The 16,776-nt window shown below is 54.4% G+C and overlaps 1 protein-coding gene across 4 annotated transcripts; it reads left to right on the plus strand.

Annotated features, from left to right (window-relative positions):
• Nucleotides 1-505: 505 nt before the first annotated feature.
• HRH3 (histamine receptor H3) lies at nt 506-5,289 on the plus strand. 4 transcript variants are annotated; one of them, XM_084776966.1, is made up of 3 exons: nt 506-1,046; nt 2,075-2,241; nt 3,441-5,289. In XM_084776966.1, the coding sequence occupies exon 3, from the start codon at nt 3,489-3,491 to the stop codon at nt 4,359-4,361; it is 873 nt and encodes a 290-aa protein (XP_084633092.1). In that variant the 5' UTR covers nt 506-1,046; nt 2,075-2,241; nt 3,441-3,488; the 3' UTR covers nt 4,362-5,289. The 4 variants fall into 4 exon arrangements, with proteins under 4 accessions (XP_084633092.1, XP_084633091.1, XP_084633093.1 ...); XM_084776965.1 differs by having other exon boundaries at nt 669-1,050; XM_084776968.1 differs by lacking the exon at nt 506-1,046 and adding an exon at nt 1,077-1,238 and having other exon boundaries at nt 2,061-2,241.
• Nucleotides 5,290-16,776: the final 11,487 nt, after the last annotated feature.

Here is a 16,776-nt window from a genome sequence, read left to right on the forward strand (position 1 = left end):
ACCCCTCCCCAATCCCTCTTTGATATGTCTTACCCCAGAAACCTACTTGCCCAAAGCAAGATGTGAAAGGAAGTCCTGGGGTGCAAGTTCCCCAGAGCTGGGGGGTCGGCGGGCAGCCACTCCCCCACTCAACCCCGGTCCGGTCCCAGGTCCTCACAAGCTCAGAAGCTACGGACAAGGGTCGGGCTTGGGTCAACAGGGCCGAGGGCACGAGGGCGGACGGATAGGCAAGGAGCCAGCTTCTAGGTGTGACCTCAGACGTGGTCCCAATCCTGTGGCTGGTTATTACCGGGGCCGGGCTCTCAGCCAGCCGCGGTGCGCACCGGGGCAGGGGCTCTATTCGGCCGGCGGGCACGCGGCGCTGTCCGTGGTGCTGCCCGCGCCGGGCGGGGCGGAGGCGGGACGGAGGCGGGGCGAGGGCGCCAGCCAATGGCGGGGGCTCTGCGCGGGGCGCGGGGGGCGGCGGGCAGATCGCGGGGCGCACTCGGCTGTGCGCTGAGCTAGGGGTGCACCGACGCTCCGCGGGCGGCTGGAGCTCAGCTTTGCTTTAGCTGCATCAACCGCGCCGCCTGCCCTACTCCGCTCAGGTTACGACCCCAGCCCCCTCTGCACGATCCTCCCAGACTCCAGCCCCGGCTCTTGCTCCGGCCCTGCAGACCATGCTCCGGGTGCCCCCGGGAAAACCGGGCTGGGCGAAGAGCCGGCAAAGATTAGGCTCCCGAGCGGGGGCCCCACCCGGCCGCCCAGCTCTCGGCCCCAGCCGTGCCCGGTGTCCCTGAGCCTTGTGAGCCTGCTGGGCCATGGAGCGCGCGCCGCCCGACGGGCTGCTGAACGCGTCGGGTGCCCTGGCCGGCGAGGCGGCGGCCGCAGGCGGGGCGCGCGGCTTCTCGGCTGCCTGGACCGCTGTCCTGGCTGCGCTCATGGCGCTGCTCATCGTGGCCACAGTGCTGGGCAACGCGCTGGTCATGCTCGCCTTCGTGGCGGATTCGAGCCTCCGCACCCAGAACAACTTCTTTCTGCTCAACCTCGCCATCTCCGACTTCCTCGTGGGTAAAGCCCCCAGACCCCGTCCGCTGCCAGAGTCCAGGGGCACGGAGCCCGGGCTGGGCAATGGGGCTTGGCGCTCCGACCTGGGGTGGCTTCTCAGGGGGTTGGCCTCGGAAGAGGACCTCTAGAAACCTTAGGATGGTGGGCGCGGGCGAAGTTCCTCGCCTCCGGAGCCGCAGGACGGGGGCTGGGTAGGGATGTCCCCGGGGAGGCTACCCTAGCCTGCGGGCGCTCAGCAAGGCGCAAGGCGCAGCGGCCGCGGGTGTAGCGCTGGCTCCTGCGCCGAACCAAACAAAGGCAGCGGCGCCGGACTCAGGATGCTGGGAGGACGCTGGCGGGGGAGGGGACATGGAAGGGGGATTTGGGGAGCTGTGCTGGGGAAGGGGACCGTGAGGAAGGCGGGGGTGAGATGAGGGAAATGCTCCGAGGAGCGTGTTCTCACGTGTCCAAGCTCTGCTCCCAACCGGGGGAGGGGGGGCGGGGCAAGCGGTGGGGGCCGGAGCGCCAGACACCTGTTGGGGCTGAGAGCTGCTGCGTCTCCCAGACACTGGAAGCCAGTTTGGGCGGTGAGAGCGGCTGGCGCGGCTGCAGCCAAGAACCCTTTAAGCCAAGAGAAAAGCTTTCTCGGTTTTTAAGCTGAGAAGGGAGGCTGTCCAACAGCCAGAGTAGGCATGGGTGATCGGTTCCAGAGCCAGACAGGCCAGGGAAAACATACACCCCCTTTTTCCTCCTTTGGCGGGTGGGTAGGGCTGACAGAGCCTAGGTTCTGGGTCCAGAGGTCTCTATGTGGAGGGCTTTCCTCCTATCTCCAGATCCAGATGACATTGGTGGGCTGGAGGTTTTGAGGAGACTGAAGGCTGGCAGCAGCTCAGTTGTAGGGGGCACAGGGTAAAAATAGGAAGGTAAATAAAATTGCTGGTCCAAGAAAGGTGGCTACCCTATGAGGGCCAGGCTCTGCCCTCTCTCCATGTGGTCAGTCTGACCCCAAATCCTGAGCCATGGTCCCACCACAGCTGCTCTCCCATAGGTGCCTTCTGCATCCCATTGTATGTGCCCTATGTGCTGACCGGCCGCTGGACCTTTGGCCGGGGCCTCTGCAAGCTGTGGTTGGTGGTAGACTACTTGCTGTGTGCCTCCTCGGTCTTCAATATCGTGCTCATCAGCTACGACCGGTTCTTGTCGGTCACTCGAGCCGTGAGTCCTGGGGTGTGGATATTAGAGTATGCTACGTGTGGGAGAGCACTGGGCAGGGCAGGGCAGCTTCCGAGTTGCAGGCAGATGGTGGTCTTGCCCCCTTTGGACATTTGGGTCATTTTTTTCAGTGACCATTGGCTGCCAGTAATGCTAGCATGAGACAGGAAGTTAGGAATGCCATCCTTGCAGGATGCAGGGTGTCAGTGTTCAACCTCTGTCCTGGGTGGGCTCAGGATCCCTGGAGCTGACAGAGGGTCTTCATCCTTCCCACTTTTGTGAACATGAAGGTGCACACACATAGCTCCAGGAAGGCAAGCCACAGCTCCTAGATTCACAAGTTCCCTCAAATGGCTATAGTAAGATAGTCCTGGGCCCACCCAGACAGTGGAGTATCTTTTTAACCTTCTTTTCTAGATGGTTCACTCACCTCAGGTTTTGTCAGGGGCATCCTGAGGACCAGCTTGCAAAGAGCACCAGCATGGAACCTTCTTGAGCCTCCCTAGGTCCTTTCTACCAACCCTTGAACCACCAAGCGAGTGGTGCAATCACAGAGCTATTGTGACTGGGGTGCCCGGTTATAGAGCTGGCATGTGGCAGGTGTGCCCTAGTCCTGTGGCTAACACAAGCTCTGATTGTGGGTCTTGTGGTTCCCAAGGTGGCTACCAAGGACAGATCTCTCAGCTGTCCTTTTTTGCCCCTTCTGCCACTGGTTTTGCTTACTGGTTGCACTTGGAGGTTAGATATGCTGGTGGGTTTTTTTTTTGGGGGGGGAGGGAGACTAGATGGCCCTACCTCCCTACCTTTTCTAGCCATTCACCTTCTAGAAAAGGAGACAGGATACTTAATTTGTGTGCGTGTGTGTATAGCAGTGGGCCTGCAGGCTTCCCTTCTGTATCCCCAGGCTCCAGTAGTGGGAGGAAGGAAATATTGGAGCAGAGTTGGGGCAAAGTCCTTCCCTTTCAGCATAGCAAGCCGCTGAAATTAGCTCAGACCCTTGCAAGAAGCCTCACACCAGAAACAACTAGGTGTTGCCCCTGGGTGTGGCCAATGCTCATCTGGTGCCAATGAAGCAGCAACCAAGGGCAGGACCCCATGGAGCTCAGAGTTAGTGGAGGAAAGTCAAGAGGCAGGATTCTGGTCAGCTGTGGGAGGCTCTAGTTTAATGCTCCTGACCTCTTGATTTGTGCAATCCACTATAGGTCTCCTACCGGGCCCAGCAGGGGGATACGCGTCGGGCAGTGCGGAAGATGGCACTAGTGTGGGTGCTGGCCTTCCTGCTGTATGGGCCTGCCATCCTGAGTTGGGAGTACCTGTCTGGTGGCAGCTCCATCCCTGAGGGCCACTGCTATGCAGAGTTCTTCTACAACTGGTACTTTCTCATCACGGCCTCCACTCTCGAGTTCTTCACACCCTTCCTCAGCGTTACCTTCTTCAACCTCAGCATCTACCTGAACATCCAGAGGCGCACCCGCCTCCGGCTTGACGGGGGCCGTGAGGCTGGCCCCGAACCCCCACCTGACGCCCAGCCCTCACCACCTCCAGCTCCCCCCAGCTGCTGGGGCTGTTGGCCAAAAGGGCATGGGGAGGCCATGCCACTGCACAGGTATGGGGTGGGTGAGGCAGGCCCTGGCGTTGAGGCTGGGGAGGCTGCCCTGGGGGGTGGCAGTGCTGGGGGGGCTGCTGCCTCACCCACCTCCAGCTCTGGCAGCTCCTCGAGAGGCACCGAGAGGCCTCGCTCACTCAAAAGGGGCTCCAAGCCATCAGCATCCTCAGCCTCCCTGGAGAAGCGCATGAAGATGGTGTCCCAGAGCATCACACAGCGCTTTCGGCTGTCACGGGACAAGAAGGTGGCCAAGTCTCTGGCCATCATCGTGAGCATCTTTGGGCTCTGCTGGGCCCCGTATACACTCCTAATGATCATCCGAGCAGCTTGCCACGGCCACTGCATCCCCGACTACTGGTATGAGACATCCTTTTGGCTTCTGTGGGCCAACTCAGCTGTCAACCCTGTCCTGTACCCTCTGTGCCACTACAGTTTCCGCAGAGCCTTCACCAAGCTCCTCTGCCCACAGAAGCTCAAGGTCCAGCCCCACGGCTCCCTGGAGCAGTGCTGGAAATGAGCAGCTGCCCTATCCTTCTGTGGCCATGCCCTCGTACCTGTTTCATGGGCAGCCCCAGGTGTGGGCCCTGCCTTGTCCATGGCCCACTCTAAATACCATGGCAGCCCCTTAGATCATCAACCCTGAAATGGGGTAGCCTGGTAGGCTGGCCGAGAGCCCTCGCTGGTGGAACCGGAGTGTGCTGGCTGGCTCTGCCACCATCACATTCTCCTTCACCACAGAGGAGACAATCCAGGAGTCCCAGGCATGCGTTCCACCTCTACAGACAGTGCAGTGCCAGTGATGTCCCCTTTTGCATACTTAGTGGTCGGTGTCCTCCCTAATGCAAAACCTTGGTGTGTGCCCTGCATGTGCACACACCCGCCGCACACCTGCCACGCACTGCAACACTCTCCCAGACAATCTGGGGATGATGCTTTTTGCTACTTCTGTCTCTTGCTTAAGCCCAGAGCCCAGCTCCTTTGTCCCACTCCCTTCAACTCTTTGCCATACAAAGCGTCAGGGGCCCCCAGGAACCTTGAAGCCCTTCTCTGCTCTTCCATTCTGGGTGTTTTCAGGAAGATGGAGGAGAAGAAAACGCGTCTGTGAACTTGATGTTCCTTGGATGTTTAATCAAGAGAGACAAAATTGCCAAGGAGCTCGGGGCTGGATTGGCAGGTGTGGGCTCCCACGCCCTCCTCCCTCAGTGCTGCAGCTTCCGGCTGAGCTGCGCCAGCTGCCTCTGCCCGCCCCACCCCCAGGCTTGGGACGATGGCCCTGCCCTGCTCGCCCCATCTGTGCAATCAGGATGTGGGGGTCTGGTGATGCCTGGCGGGGCTCCTCCGTCTTGTCCTCGTACTCACCTCAGGCCTCTGCATGCTCTGCTGTCTGTGTGCCCTGGTGTGCTGCCTCTGCCAATGTGAAGACACAATAAAGTGTATTTTTTTAATGGGTTCTGACTTGTGGGGACTTGTGGGGGGTAGGTATTGTTCAGGGCTCTAATTGGAGGTCCTATGGAGACAAGAATGCAGCCTTGGTGTTCTGAGTTGGAGAAAAGCCAGGCTGTCCTCCCAAGGGTTAATTCTCACAAGGGACTGTTCCCAGCGGTGTCCCATCATAAGACTCCTCAAGGACCTGCAGGGGCAGAGACCCAGCTGGGTGTCCCTTTCCAGGAGGGTGGCACAGTACTGGGATGGCTTGCATCTGTCTGCAGGTTCCAGGTCTGTAGCCAGCCTCTTCCAAGAGAGGAGCTCAGTTTTCTTGCCAGAAGGCTTTCCTTATCCTGGCCTTGACTTGACTTCCCATGTGCTGGCAATACACAGGCCCCAGGAAGGAACTTGACCATGCCTCAGTGCTTTGAGAGACACTCAGGAAAGTGGCAACAAAAGGGCTGCTGGGACCATAGAGGGCTTCTGGGTTATAAGGATTACAACTGGCCTTGTGGGGAGAGCCAGAGTCACCTTTGCAGGCAAAGATTTGACAGGGGCTGTGGCTGAGACCTGAGGCACTAGGAAGAAGACCTGATGGAAGGTGGGTAATACTGCCCTCAGTGGACAGCCTTATGGCCTTATGGATCAAAATAGCCTGACCATGGCGGTCACCTTCTCACTACTTTGATCTTAAGGAACTTCACTTTTCCTTCTCTGAGTGGGGAGGGAACTTGCCACCACAGCCAGGCACCAAGGGGGTCATCACTGCAGTGAGGGACTCCATGGTCGGCTCCGTGCTGCACAGGGGAAGTAACCCTCAAGGCCTTTTCTCCTCCAGATGTGTCTACCTGCAGCTGTGCCTGCACCTGTCTTTCTCAACTGCTGGACAACTCCCAAAGGGCAGACCCTTTCCCTCTCTGGCTTTGAATCCTGCTTCCTGTGTCCTCAGGACATCACCCAGGCCCCTCCTTAGTCACTGGACTGTGGAGTAAACCTGGGGGTTCTGGGTCTTCCTTGTGTTTCCCTGCCTCAGGCAGGGCCCTGTCCTGAGCAGTTGGGAGCAATGGGAGTAGATGCTTACCGCCCCCCCCCCTTCCTCATTTTGTCCCTGAGAACTGAGAGGTTTTGTAGCTCCCCCAGCAGGCTGGTACTGGCTCCCTCACCCTGCTCCAGGCCTGGCCTCCCCAGTGGGCGTCTGTCCCCAAAGCCCAGAGTGATCTGGAAAAGGACAAAGGACTGCTTTCCCCAGCAACGGGCACTTCCAGCATAGCCAGCGGCCAGGCTGCCCCTCCACCCGGCCCTACTAAATGGCTACAAATTGGAGGATAAAAGCACAGGCTTTCAAGCAATTTTGCCTTCAATCTCTGGAAACTGCCGCTCCTGGAGTCGCTGTGTGGGGACGGAGGAGGAGAGAAGAAAGACACGGAGTCTATTGGGCCCCGTGCGTCTGCAGCAAACAAACAGGCGGTGGAGGGGGCCTTCTGCAGTTCCAGCCGCTCCCATAGTCCCAGCCTGGAGGAGACAAAGCTGTGCTGGAGCCCAGCAGTGCAGCTGTTGTTTACTGAGCACCTACTGTGCACTGGTGCCAGGGAGGTGGGTTGCTGAGCAGCGGAGATGTGGCTCCCTGAGCCAGAGGTGACAGAGAAGACCCCCTAGAAGAAGCAGTTCAAGGTCATAGTTGATTTGGGCCTGGGGAGGACCAGTTACCAACCAGGGGCCACCAATAGGGAGAGACACGTACTTGGATTATAAGTCAGGACTATGGCCAGGCTGAAGGCCACTTGAAGGAGTGGGCGTCAGAGCCAGCGGGTTCCCCCTGGGTGCTGACACTGCCTGCAAGTATCATCATCTCGTCACCCTTGGCGCTGACCCTGAAGATGCCCCATGCACGGTCTTGACACATGCTAGCTGTGGACCCTCCCAGCCTAAAGGAAGAGCCTAAGCTACTAGGGGGGTCCCACCAGGTAAACCCAGTCCCCTCCTCCACAAAAGGAGAAGTGACTCAGAGCCAGGGCTGTGAGTGAGGATGGCTGGGGTCTCTCTGGCCAGGCCCTGTTGTACACGACTCTGACCTATCCCGGTGCTGTTAGCACCTCATGTCCTCATAGCACCGCGCCCCGCCCCCACCCCAGTACTGTGCACATTCTCTGTTCTGCAGACTCACCCCACATCACACGCCGGCAGTCGGCAGGGAACCAGGAGGTGAAGCCAAGTCTCGTGTGGAACCCAAGCTCCTTCCACTCTGTCGCTTTTGTCCTGAGCAGTTCTGTGCTCTAGATGCCGTAGGATAGCAGTGTCTGAGCCGGTCGCTTCTGAAGGACTCTGCCTTTCTGGAGGACAGCAGCCAAGCTATCACTGAGTGCATGATGGCTGGCAGGGGTCATCCTGGGATGGGAAGGAAAGCAGGGTTTTCAAGAAGGGTTCTGTACAGTCAAGGCTACACAGAGAAACCCTGTCTTGAAAAATATAAACAAACAAACAGGTTCTGTGGATCTTTCTTTGGTGTGTGTGTATGGGGGGGGGGTGTTTTGATTTTTGAACCGAGGGCTTCTCTGTGTAGCCCTGGCTGTCCTGGAACTCACTTTGTATATCAGACTAGGCTTGACCTCAGAGATCCACCTGCCTCTGCCTCTGCTGGAATTAAAGATGTGTGCCACCACAGGCCAGCTTGGCTCTATTGGTCTTTTTTTTTTTTCTTCTGTGTATACAGTGTACATGCTAGAAGTTGCCACCAGATCACATTATAGATGGTTGTGAGCCACCGTGTGGTTGCTAGGAACTGAACTCAAAACCTTTGTAAGAGCAGGCAGTGCTCTTAACCTCTGAGCCATCTCTCCAGTCCCTGGCTCTGTTGATCTTAACACAAAACATTTGTAATTGAGATTTTTTTTTTTAAATATTTATTTATTTATTATTATGTATACAAAGCTCTGCCTGCATGTACATCTGTAGGCCAGAGGAGGGCATCAGATCACATTAGAGATGGCTGTGAGCCACCATGTGGTTACTGGGAATTGAACTCATGACCTCTGGAAGAACAGTCAGTGCTCTTAACCGCTGAGCGGTCACTCCAGCCTGTTATTGAGATTTTGAAATGGGCTTTTGTGTAGCTCAGGATGGCTTCTGATCCATTATATCGCCAAGGATGACCTTTAACTCCTGGTCCTCCTGTCTCCACCTCCTGGTGATAGGATTCTAAGCAGGAGGCAGCATGCCAGGTTTTATGTAGCACTGGGAATGGAGCCCAGAGCCTCAAACATACCAAGCAAGCACTCACCAACTGAGACTGTCACCCTTCCTGCCAATAAAACACTTGTTGAGCCTTTAATCCCAGAGGCAAAGGCAGGTCAATTTCTGAGGTCGAGGCCAGCCTGGTTTACAGAGAGAGTTCCAGGATGGCCAGGACCTACACAGAGAAAGCCTGTCTTGAAACACCTCCACCAAAAGAGAAAAAGAAGAAGAAAGAGAAAAGTAACAACACTGCATCCCTCCACTGTGCTGAGACTCGGAGTCAGGAGAGCACCAGCCCCTGCCTTCCCTATGCTGCTCTGAGTCACCGTTGTGGGGAACAGTGGCATAGGGGCTCATGGAGGCTTGGAGGCTAAGAGCTGCCTCAGACTCCCCAGCTAGCCTGTGTTGAGGCTAAGAGTATAACCCAGGCATCTCAAGGGAATGCCCAGTCTTCTGTCTGCCCCATGCCAGCTCCTATGAGCAGCCGGGGGTGGGGGGTTTTGTGGGTTCCTAAGCTCTGCGGCTCTGCAGCTTGGGCTCAGCAGCTGGGCTTGAGGTAGTCAGGTGCCAACATCACTTAAATGCTGCCTGCCTGGCAGGGCTCCCTCCCCCTGCCCACCAGCAGGAAGTGGCACTTGGGCTGCTCCAGGCCTCCTGTCATTACCACAATTGCTTCACTGTTGACAGTGCCCACACCTGCTACCAGCGGGTAGTGCCACGCTAACCTGGCATTAAGTGCCTGAGTCCCCCCTCCCTGCAGGAAGGCAGACTTCAGGGGGTGGGTATACCTGGAGGGGCCACCTTCCTGCTGCTTCTCCCTGTCCCCACTCCTCAGTGGGGCAAACACAAGATCAGGAGTCCGGTCCAGACTAGCTGTTTCTTAGCTATGTGGCCTCAGCAGGTCCTTCAGCCCCAGGACCAAGGAGACCTTTGCTTCCCTGGGGTCCAATGAGGACAGAGAGACATCTCAGTTCTGAAGTTCATGCCTTATGGCCCATGGGTGATCACAACTGGGGTGGGGACCCCAGAGGAGGCTTTGACTGCACAGAGGCTAGAGAAGAGACTGAGGACTGTGCAGAGCACTCCCTGTACCTACCTGGGAAGGATCACTATGGTACCAGCCCAAGGACTGTGCTCAGACCCAAGACAGCTTTGGGCAGTTACACTGTGCCCCAGGCCAGACTCTGAGACCTTTTCCTAAACTCTAGTTCTCAAACACAGCGTTTTCTGTTAGCCCTGCTTTGCAGACGCTGAAGCTGAGGGACAGGGGGGTTAGGCAGCTTAACATCCACAGCTGGTAAAGGGCTGAGCTGCAGCTGGCTCTGTCTGTGATTATATCTCAGTCTGTTCAGCATTTAGGCCACCTTTTTATTTTTTATTTTTTATTTTTTTGGGTTTATTGAGACAGGGGTTCTCTGTGAAGCCTCGGCTGTCCTGGACTCACTTTGTAGACCAGGCTGGCCTCGAACTCACAGAGATCCACCTGCCTCTGCCTCTCAAGTACTGGGATTAAAGGCATGCGCCACCATGCCCGGCCTAGGGCCACCTTCTTGTATCTCTCTTGAGCCCAGCCTGATAGGCCCTGCTCTGAAGCGGCATTCGTTCCCACAAAACCAGTCCTTTCTCACATTTGGCTCTGTGGGGCCACAGCACTCTGCTTTAGGATGGCCCCTTGGGAGGTAGAGAACTTCAGGGTCATCTTTGACTACACTTGAGACTCCGTCACCGAACAAAACACCACGCAGAATGGAAGCCAGGTGTGGCTTATGCCTGAAATCCTAACACTTGGGGATCTAAGGCTGAAGGCAGATTTGAGGCTAGCCTGGGCTATAGAGAGTTTCAGGAGAGCTTGGGCTACCTATATCAACAAGATAGACAAATAAATAACAGAAGAAAGCAAAAGAGAGGAGAAATCAAAGTCTAAAACACAAATTCAGACATGAAACCCACGGCTCCCCTGGCACCCTGGCCATGTGGTGCTTTGACATGAGCTATAGTGAACTTGGGCAGCTGTGCTTGGGCTCTGTCTGCAGGCCACACGGCCTCTCTCTTGGGCTAGTCTAACTCACTGCCAATGGCTTTCCTCAGCAGACAGTCTGTATTTCTGGTCTCTCCAAAGTCTGTAGTTTAGACTTTACCCTCACAGCCTCACTTTTGCCTTCTTGTGGGACATGTGTTGTTATGGACTGGTTTTTTTTTTTTTTTGAGACAGGGTTTGTCTGTGTAGCCTTGGCTCTCCTGGACTACCTTTGTAGACCAGGCTGGCCTTGAACTCCCATCTGCCTCTGCCTCTTGTGTGCTGGGATTAAAGGCATGTGCCACTACACCTAGCTTTGTTGTGGGCTTTTTTGTTTGTTTGTTTACACAGGGTCTCCCTCTGTAGCCCAGGCTTATCTCAAACTCACGAAAACCCCTCTGTCTCAGCCTCCCAAATGTTGAGGTCACCATGCCCAGCCCCAAATTCTCACTGTAAATATGTCTAAAAGCAGCCAGCAACACTCATGCCACACCTCTGAAAGCTGAGCTGCCTTCAGGGTTGAGACAATTAACTTGTTCTTTCTTTATTTTTTTTCCTTATTTATCTATTTTGGTTTTTTGAGACAAGGTTTCTCTGTGTAGTCCTGGCTGTCCTGGGCTCTCTTTGTACATCAGGTTAGCCTCGAACTCACTGAGACCTGCCTGCCTCTGCCTCCCTGAGCGCTGAGATTACAGGTGTGTGCCACTATGCCTGGCTAGTTCTTTATTTTTAAATCCACTCTTAGGGCACAGAAAAATGTAGGCAAATTCCTGGCCAGAGCATATATGAGTAATGCCTTGTACAAACCGTCCAATCTTCCTCTCTCACTGAAACTTCATTAATATAGTCTTTCCTGCCTATTTCCTACCTTCGTTCTGCCTGTAGGAACTCCCTCCAGAGTGGCCTGATGGGAGGTGAGCTCACAGAGCTGGGCAGCACAACTATGATCCCCACTCAGGAGGCAGAGGCGGGAGGAGCTCTGTAAGTCTGATGCCAGCCTTGGCTACACAGTGAGTGACACGCCGTCTCAGATAAACAAACAAACAGAGATTACTGACCCAGTGGCTCACTTTTTCAATGCCAGCACTTGGGAGGAGGAGGAGGAAGAGGAGGAGGAGGAGGAGGAGGAGGAGGAGGAGGAGGAGGAGGAGGAGGAGGAGGAGGCAGGAGGATTGCTGCAATATAAAGCCAGCCTGAGCCACAGAGAGAGACAATGTCTCATAAAATGAGACAAGACAAGCTCATTTTACAGCATCTAGGGTTTCTCCAGGCTGCATCTCCAAACTTCCAAATTCTTCCTAAACACCAGTTGCTCCAGAGGCTTAAGGGCAGATATAGTCATGGTTATGACCCCACCTCTCTGGTACCAGTTGTTTTGTTTTTGTCTTTTCTGTTGTTGTTGTTTTTTGTACTAGTTACATTGGAGTCCGTATGAGAGAACGCCTGACAAAAGCAACCACAGGGAAGAAGGACAGCCATTTCCATTTCCAGGGCTTAGTCTGCACTCACTACACCTTATACCTTGGCAGACATTGCCAAGGAGTGTGCCATTTATAGTAGCCAGGAAGCAGACAGAAAGAAAGATTGCGTTGGAGTATAACTTCAGATTTTCATAAAAGACACAACAACCACATACTTTTTACAGTTCCATAACCCAGGGTCAAGACACCCCTCAATCCATGGTGAGCCCCAACTGCTCCTCTAGGGCCCCCATGGCTTGCTCAAATGAGGCTCCTCAGCTGGGAGTGCCAACACGAGGGCAGGTGTCTCAGAGGGTGTCATCAGATGCCAGGGAAGGCAGCAGCTGGTGGCAAGCAGCCTTTACTGCTGGGCTCCCTCCCAGGCTCATCCTCTCAGCAAAGCAGCTCTGAGCATAGCTGACGACCAGGTGAGCTCTGCTGCTGGGCCCTCTTCCAGAGCTTCTCACTGCTCTATTCCTTTTGAGGACTCCGTAGAGCCACATGCCACAATGATATATACAGAGCTCCATGTGCCCTGTACCTGGTTGAGCCCATGTGCCTAGTAGAGCCCCCAGCAAATGGTCAGCCAGTGCAGAGTCAAGCTAGGAGACTGACATCAATCTGCTTTAGCATTTAACACCCATCCCATCCCATGCAGCTGCAGGTCGTGTGTGTTCAGCTCTGCTTGGCTAATCTTGCACTGTAGTGCACTGTCAACACAAAACTGCTCACTGCTGCATTAAGTGCACGCACACTGTGCAGCTGTCACCATCCACCTCAAGAGCATCTTGTTTCTAGTCAAGGTTAATGCGTAGCCCAAGATTCATCTTCTTGCCTAGACCCCCTAACTGCTGGGTTATAGGTATGTTTCTCTATGCCTGGCTTTCAACAGTGCTCTTGGTTTTCTCACTGGTGCCTAATACATGAAGTTCTAAGCTGCTGTTCACATATAGACTCCAAGGACCTCTCCTGCTGCCCTCCCCTCACCACCCAGGCTGCTCTTCTAGTTCCAGTGGTCAGTTAGAATCTTGAGGGTGTCTGGATATTGACTGGGCCCTAGATATAGTGAGTGGTACCCTTAAAAATTGAATATCAGAGCCGGGCATGGTGGCGCACGCCTTTAATCCCAGCACTCGGGAGGCAGAGGCAGGCAGATCATTGTGAGTTCGAGGCCAGCCTGGTCTATAAAGTGAGTCTAGGAAAGCCAGGACTACACAGAGAAACCCTGTCTTGAAAAAACAAACAAAAAAATTGAATATCAGTGTATTTGGTTTTATGTTGAGGTCTTTAATCCACTTGGATTTTACTTTTGTGCATGGTGATTAATATGGATCTACTTTAATTTTTTTACATGCAGACATCCAGTTAGACAAGCACCACTTGTTGAAGATGCTAACCTTTTTCTATTGTATAGATTTGGCTTCTTTGTCAAAAATCAAGTGCCCATAGGTGTATGGATTTATTTCTGGGTCTTTGATTTTATTCCATTGATCAATCAGCCTATTGCTATGCCAGTGCCATGCCATTTTTATTACTGTTGCTCTATAGTACACCTTGAGATCAGGGATGGAGATTCCTTTGGGGGGGGATCTTTTATTGTATAGGATTGTTTTAGCTATTCTGTTTTTGTTTTTGTTTTTTCCATATGAAGTTGAGAATTGATCTTTCAAGACCAAACAGGAAGGATGGGAGCCAAGCTATACCTACCAGTGACAGCCATGGTTCTATGCCACCAGCCATGTTGTTGCTGCCCATGACTCATAGCACTGTGGAAGGGAACCTACGTGGTTCTAATTGGTTGGCAAGCCTGATGTTTGCATCTTCTGCTCCTGGGCACGAGGCAAGTGTCTTCTTGCTTCTATTTCAACAAACCCAGGAAAGAAATAGGGCAGGGGCATCTCTTGGCACAGAGAAGTGGAAGAGGGGCCTGGTAGTGGCTGTGAGGGGAAGCTGATAGCAAGGGCCCCTTCCTTGTGTGTTCCTAAAGTCCTGCAGGGCCTGGAGGCTGGGCCCCTGGAGCAAGTAGATGCTCTGGAGCAACAGTGCCAGGTCTGAGTGGGGAGCAGGCCAAAGGCCGGGAAACTTGAGGGGACTCTGGGCTCCATCCTCAGACCTGCTTCCAGACTGGCCTGGGAGCAACCAGGCTGCAGCAGATGCCCATATGCAATCGTTGGCAGACAACTGTCAACAGGAGGCAGCAAGGGCAGGCTAGACCCTACATGCAAATGTGCCAGGAAAGAGCACCCAGGAACAGAGGGAGCCTGGCTTGCTGTGCTGTCTGGGAAATGTCACCAGTCAGTGGGGACAGATGTGGGAGATGGGAAGAATCCAGCAACAGAGCAGAGAGTGGGAAAGAACACAGGGCAGGTGTGTGCCCCAGACAGCTTAGCCAGCTAGGACACAGCAACTCCCCCAACGCTCCCTACATCCAGGCTCTGGGCTCCTGTGAGTTCAAGGCCAGCAACATCTTAAATGGCCAAACAGCTTTTTGGAAATGGGCAGGAGAGAAGCGTTTTGTCCAGCTTAAGGCTGGGCTGTGACTGTCTTTCAAGTGGAGAGAAGTCCACACAAATCTGGGACCTGTCATCCTTACTCGTACATCCACACGCACTCATTAGGTGCTTTGTTGGGGTCAGACCCACTGAGGTTGCTGGAGATCAGCCTATAATCACAGATCCTGCACTGGGGGCAATCTCAGCCCCATGGTGCCTGCAGCCCTTCTGTGACTCAGGCAGCAGTAGCTATCTCAAAAGTGGCATAGTAGGCACCTACCGAGCTGCTGCAGCACAGCCAGGTGTGATGGAGCACTCCTAGGTCCCAGCACCCGGGAGGCAGAGGCAGCGATGGAGCTCCTCTCTCTTTCTTTAGTTTTTTGAGACAGGGTTTCTCTGTGTAGCTTTGGCTGTCCTGGACTCGCTTTGTAGACCAAGCTGGCCTCGAATTCACAATGATCTCACTGCCTCTGCCTCCCAAGTGCTGGGATCAAAGGCATGTGCCACCATGCTCGACACAACCTTAGAAGTCTTAAACACATGTGGTTAGCACACTATTATTCCTCTTTTCTTTTGAAATTTGAAATAGGATCTCATGTAGCTCAGGCTAGCTTCAAACTATCTGTAAATGAGGATGATGACTTCCAATGCACTAGTCTCCATCTTCCAATAATGCAAATACAGGTGTGCATCGTTCCTGATTACTGTGATTTGCAGGGCTCAGGACAGAGCTCAGAGCCTTGATATGCCAAGTACTTCACCACCATGCCACATGTCAGCCTGTAATCACATATTTTAATTTTATGTGTATTGGTTTTGCTTGCATGTGTAGGGCTATGCACCACATGCATGCAGTGTCCTTGGAGTCCAGAAGGGGGCTCTGGGTCTCCTGAAACTGGAATCAGACTGCTGTCAGTTGCCATGTGGATGCTCGGAATTGAATTCAGGCCCTTTTACTTATTATCTTGTGTATAGGCATTTCCCCTACATATATGTTAGCGCCACACGCATGCAGCAATCACATGATTTTAAATGAGCTTTCTTATAGCCTGCACTTGTCCCTCACCCAATGATGAGACCAGGAACCTCTGTGAAGGGACCAAATCAAGTTTTCTCTCTCCAGCTTCAGAAACCCAACCCTCCTGGCCTGGACCTCAGCAGCCTGTGTGACGGAGTCCTGGCCAAGGGCTGATGCTGGTTCCCAGGACATACAGCAGCTCTGGGGGCTCCAGGCCCGAGGGAGGCATTCTGAGGGCTCCAGAGCACAGTGGTCACAAAGATGAAAGCTGGTGGTGGATAATGAATGCTCTCAGGTCTGGCCTGACTACAAAACCCTTTGCGGTGGCCTGAAAGGGAAAGCCAGACACGAGACCCGCCCTGGCCTCCAGAACGCCAGGACCTTTGAAATTATAAGACATTAGAATAAAGCTTCTCGGAAAAGGACCCCGTGTTCCAGCTGCAGATCAAAATGGAATTGCTCCTGAGAGCTGAGGGCAGGCTTGCTGTTCCAGCAGCCCCACCCCAACACACAGAGGGACTTGCCCATGTGCCAGAAGTATGATTAACCTCACCCTAGGGCAGGGGTCTCCCCAAAATATGAGACCTCCTGTCTCCGTCTGTCTTCTCATTGCACTTCTAAGGACCCAGGGCCACCTTATGGCAGCAGCTTCCCAGGGGCCTGTTCAGGGACTCGCAGACCCCAGCTCGTACCACCTGGGGGCACTTTCTAGACCGAGCTGCCTAGAGGAGCAAATCAGCCCTACTTGGCAAGAAAAGGCTTGTGCTGACTCCCAGGTTCAGGTAAGCTTTGGTGAGCTGAGCCTTTGGACAGGGCAGGGCAGAGTTGTCTTTGTCACCAGAGACAGGTCCCCTGCCACTCTTCCATACATGCTGAGGCCACCTATCAGGAACAATGCCAGCGACTTAAAGTTCACATCTCCTTTGGCTGACAACTTGCTGGCGCATCCTTGACGCAAGCCAGAGGCTGCGTGCCTGGGTCGGATATTGGGTGCATTCAGTCGTGAAGCTCAAGCTGCCTTGGTGTTCGGCCCCCACAGAGCTCAGCACAGCATTCTGAGAACAGGGAAGGAGCCGGCCCTCACTGTTCTCCTCAGTCAGCTGGCACTGGAGAACAAAGTATGGCCATTGCACCCTGCCTGCCTGACATGCTGGCACAACAGACAACAGCACTGAGGCGGGTGTGGGGCCCAGCGCTCTGCAGGGCTGTGGGGCAGACCCAATCCCCACGCTCTGCCACAAATGCTGCCGCACGTGAGCAGCCCAGCCATGGCTCTGCTGCTGTTTGCC

This window comes from Acomys minous, assembly GCF_964271855.1.
Source record: "Acomys minous genome assembly, chromosome: 3".
In the NCBI taxonomy this organism is placed as follows: Eukaryota; Metazoa; Chordata; class Mammalia; order Rodentia; family Muridae; genus Acomys; species Acomys minous.

Bases quoted from the DNA above. Each gene is read 5' to 3' on its own strand.
- HRH3 (XM_084776965.1), top strand. From the start codon at position 801: ATGGAGCGCGCGCCGCCCGACGGGCTGCTGAACGCGTCGGGTGCCCTG. The intron at 1,051-2,074 runs GTAAAGCCCCCA...GCTCTCCCATAG, and splicing joins CATCTCCGACTTCCTCGTGG to GTGCCTTCTGCATCCCATTG. The intron at 2,242-3,440 runs GTGAGTCCTGGG...AATCCACTATAG, and splicing joins TCTTGTCGGTCACTCGAGCC to GTCTCCTACCGGGCCCAGCA.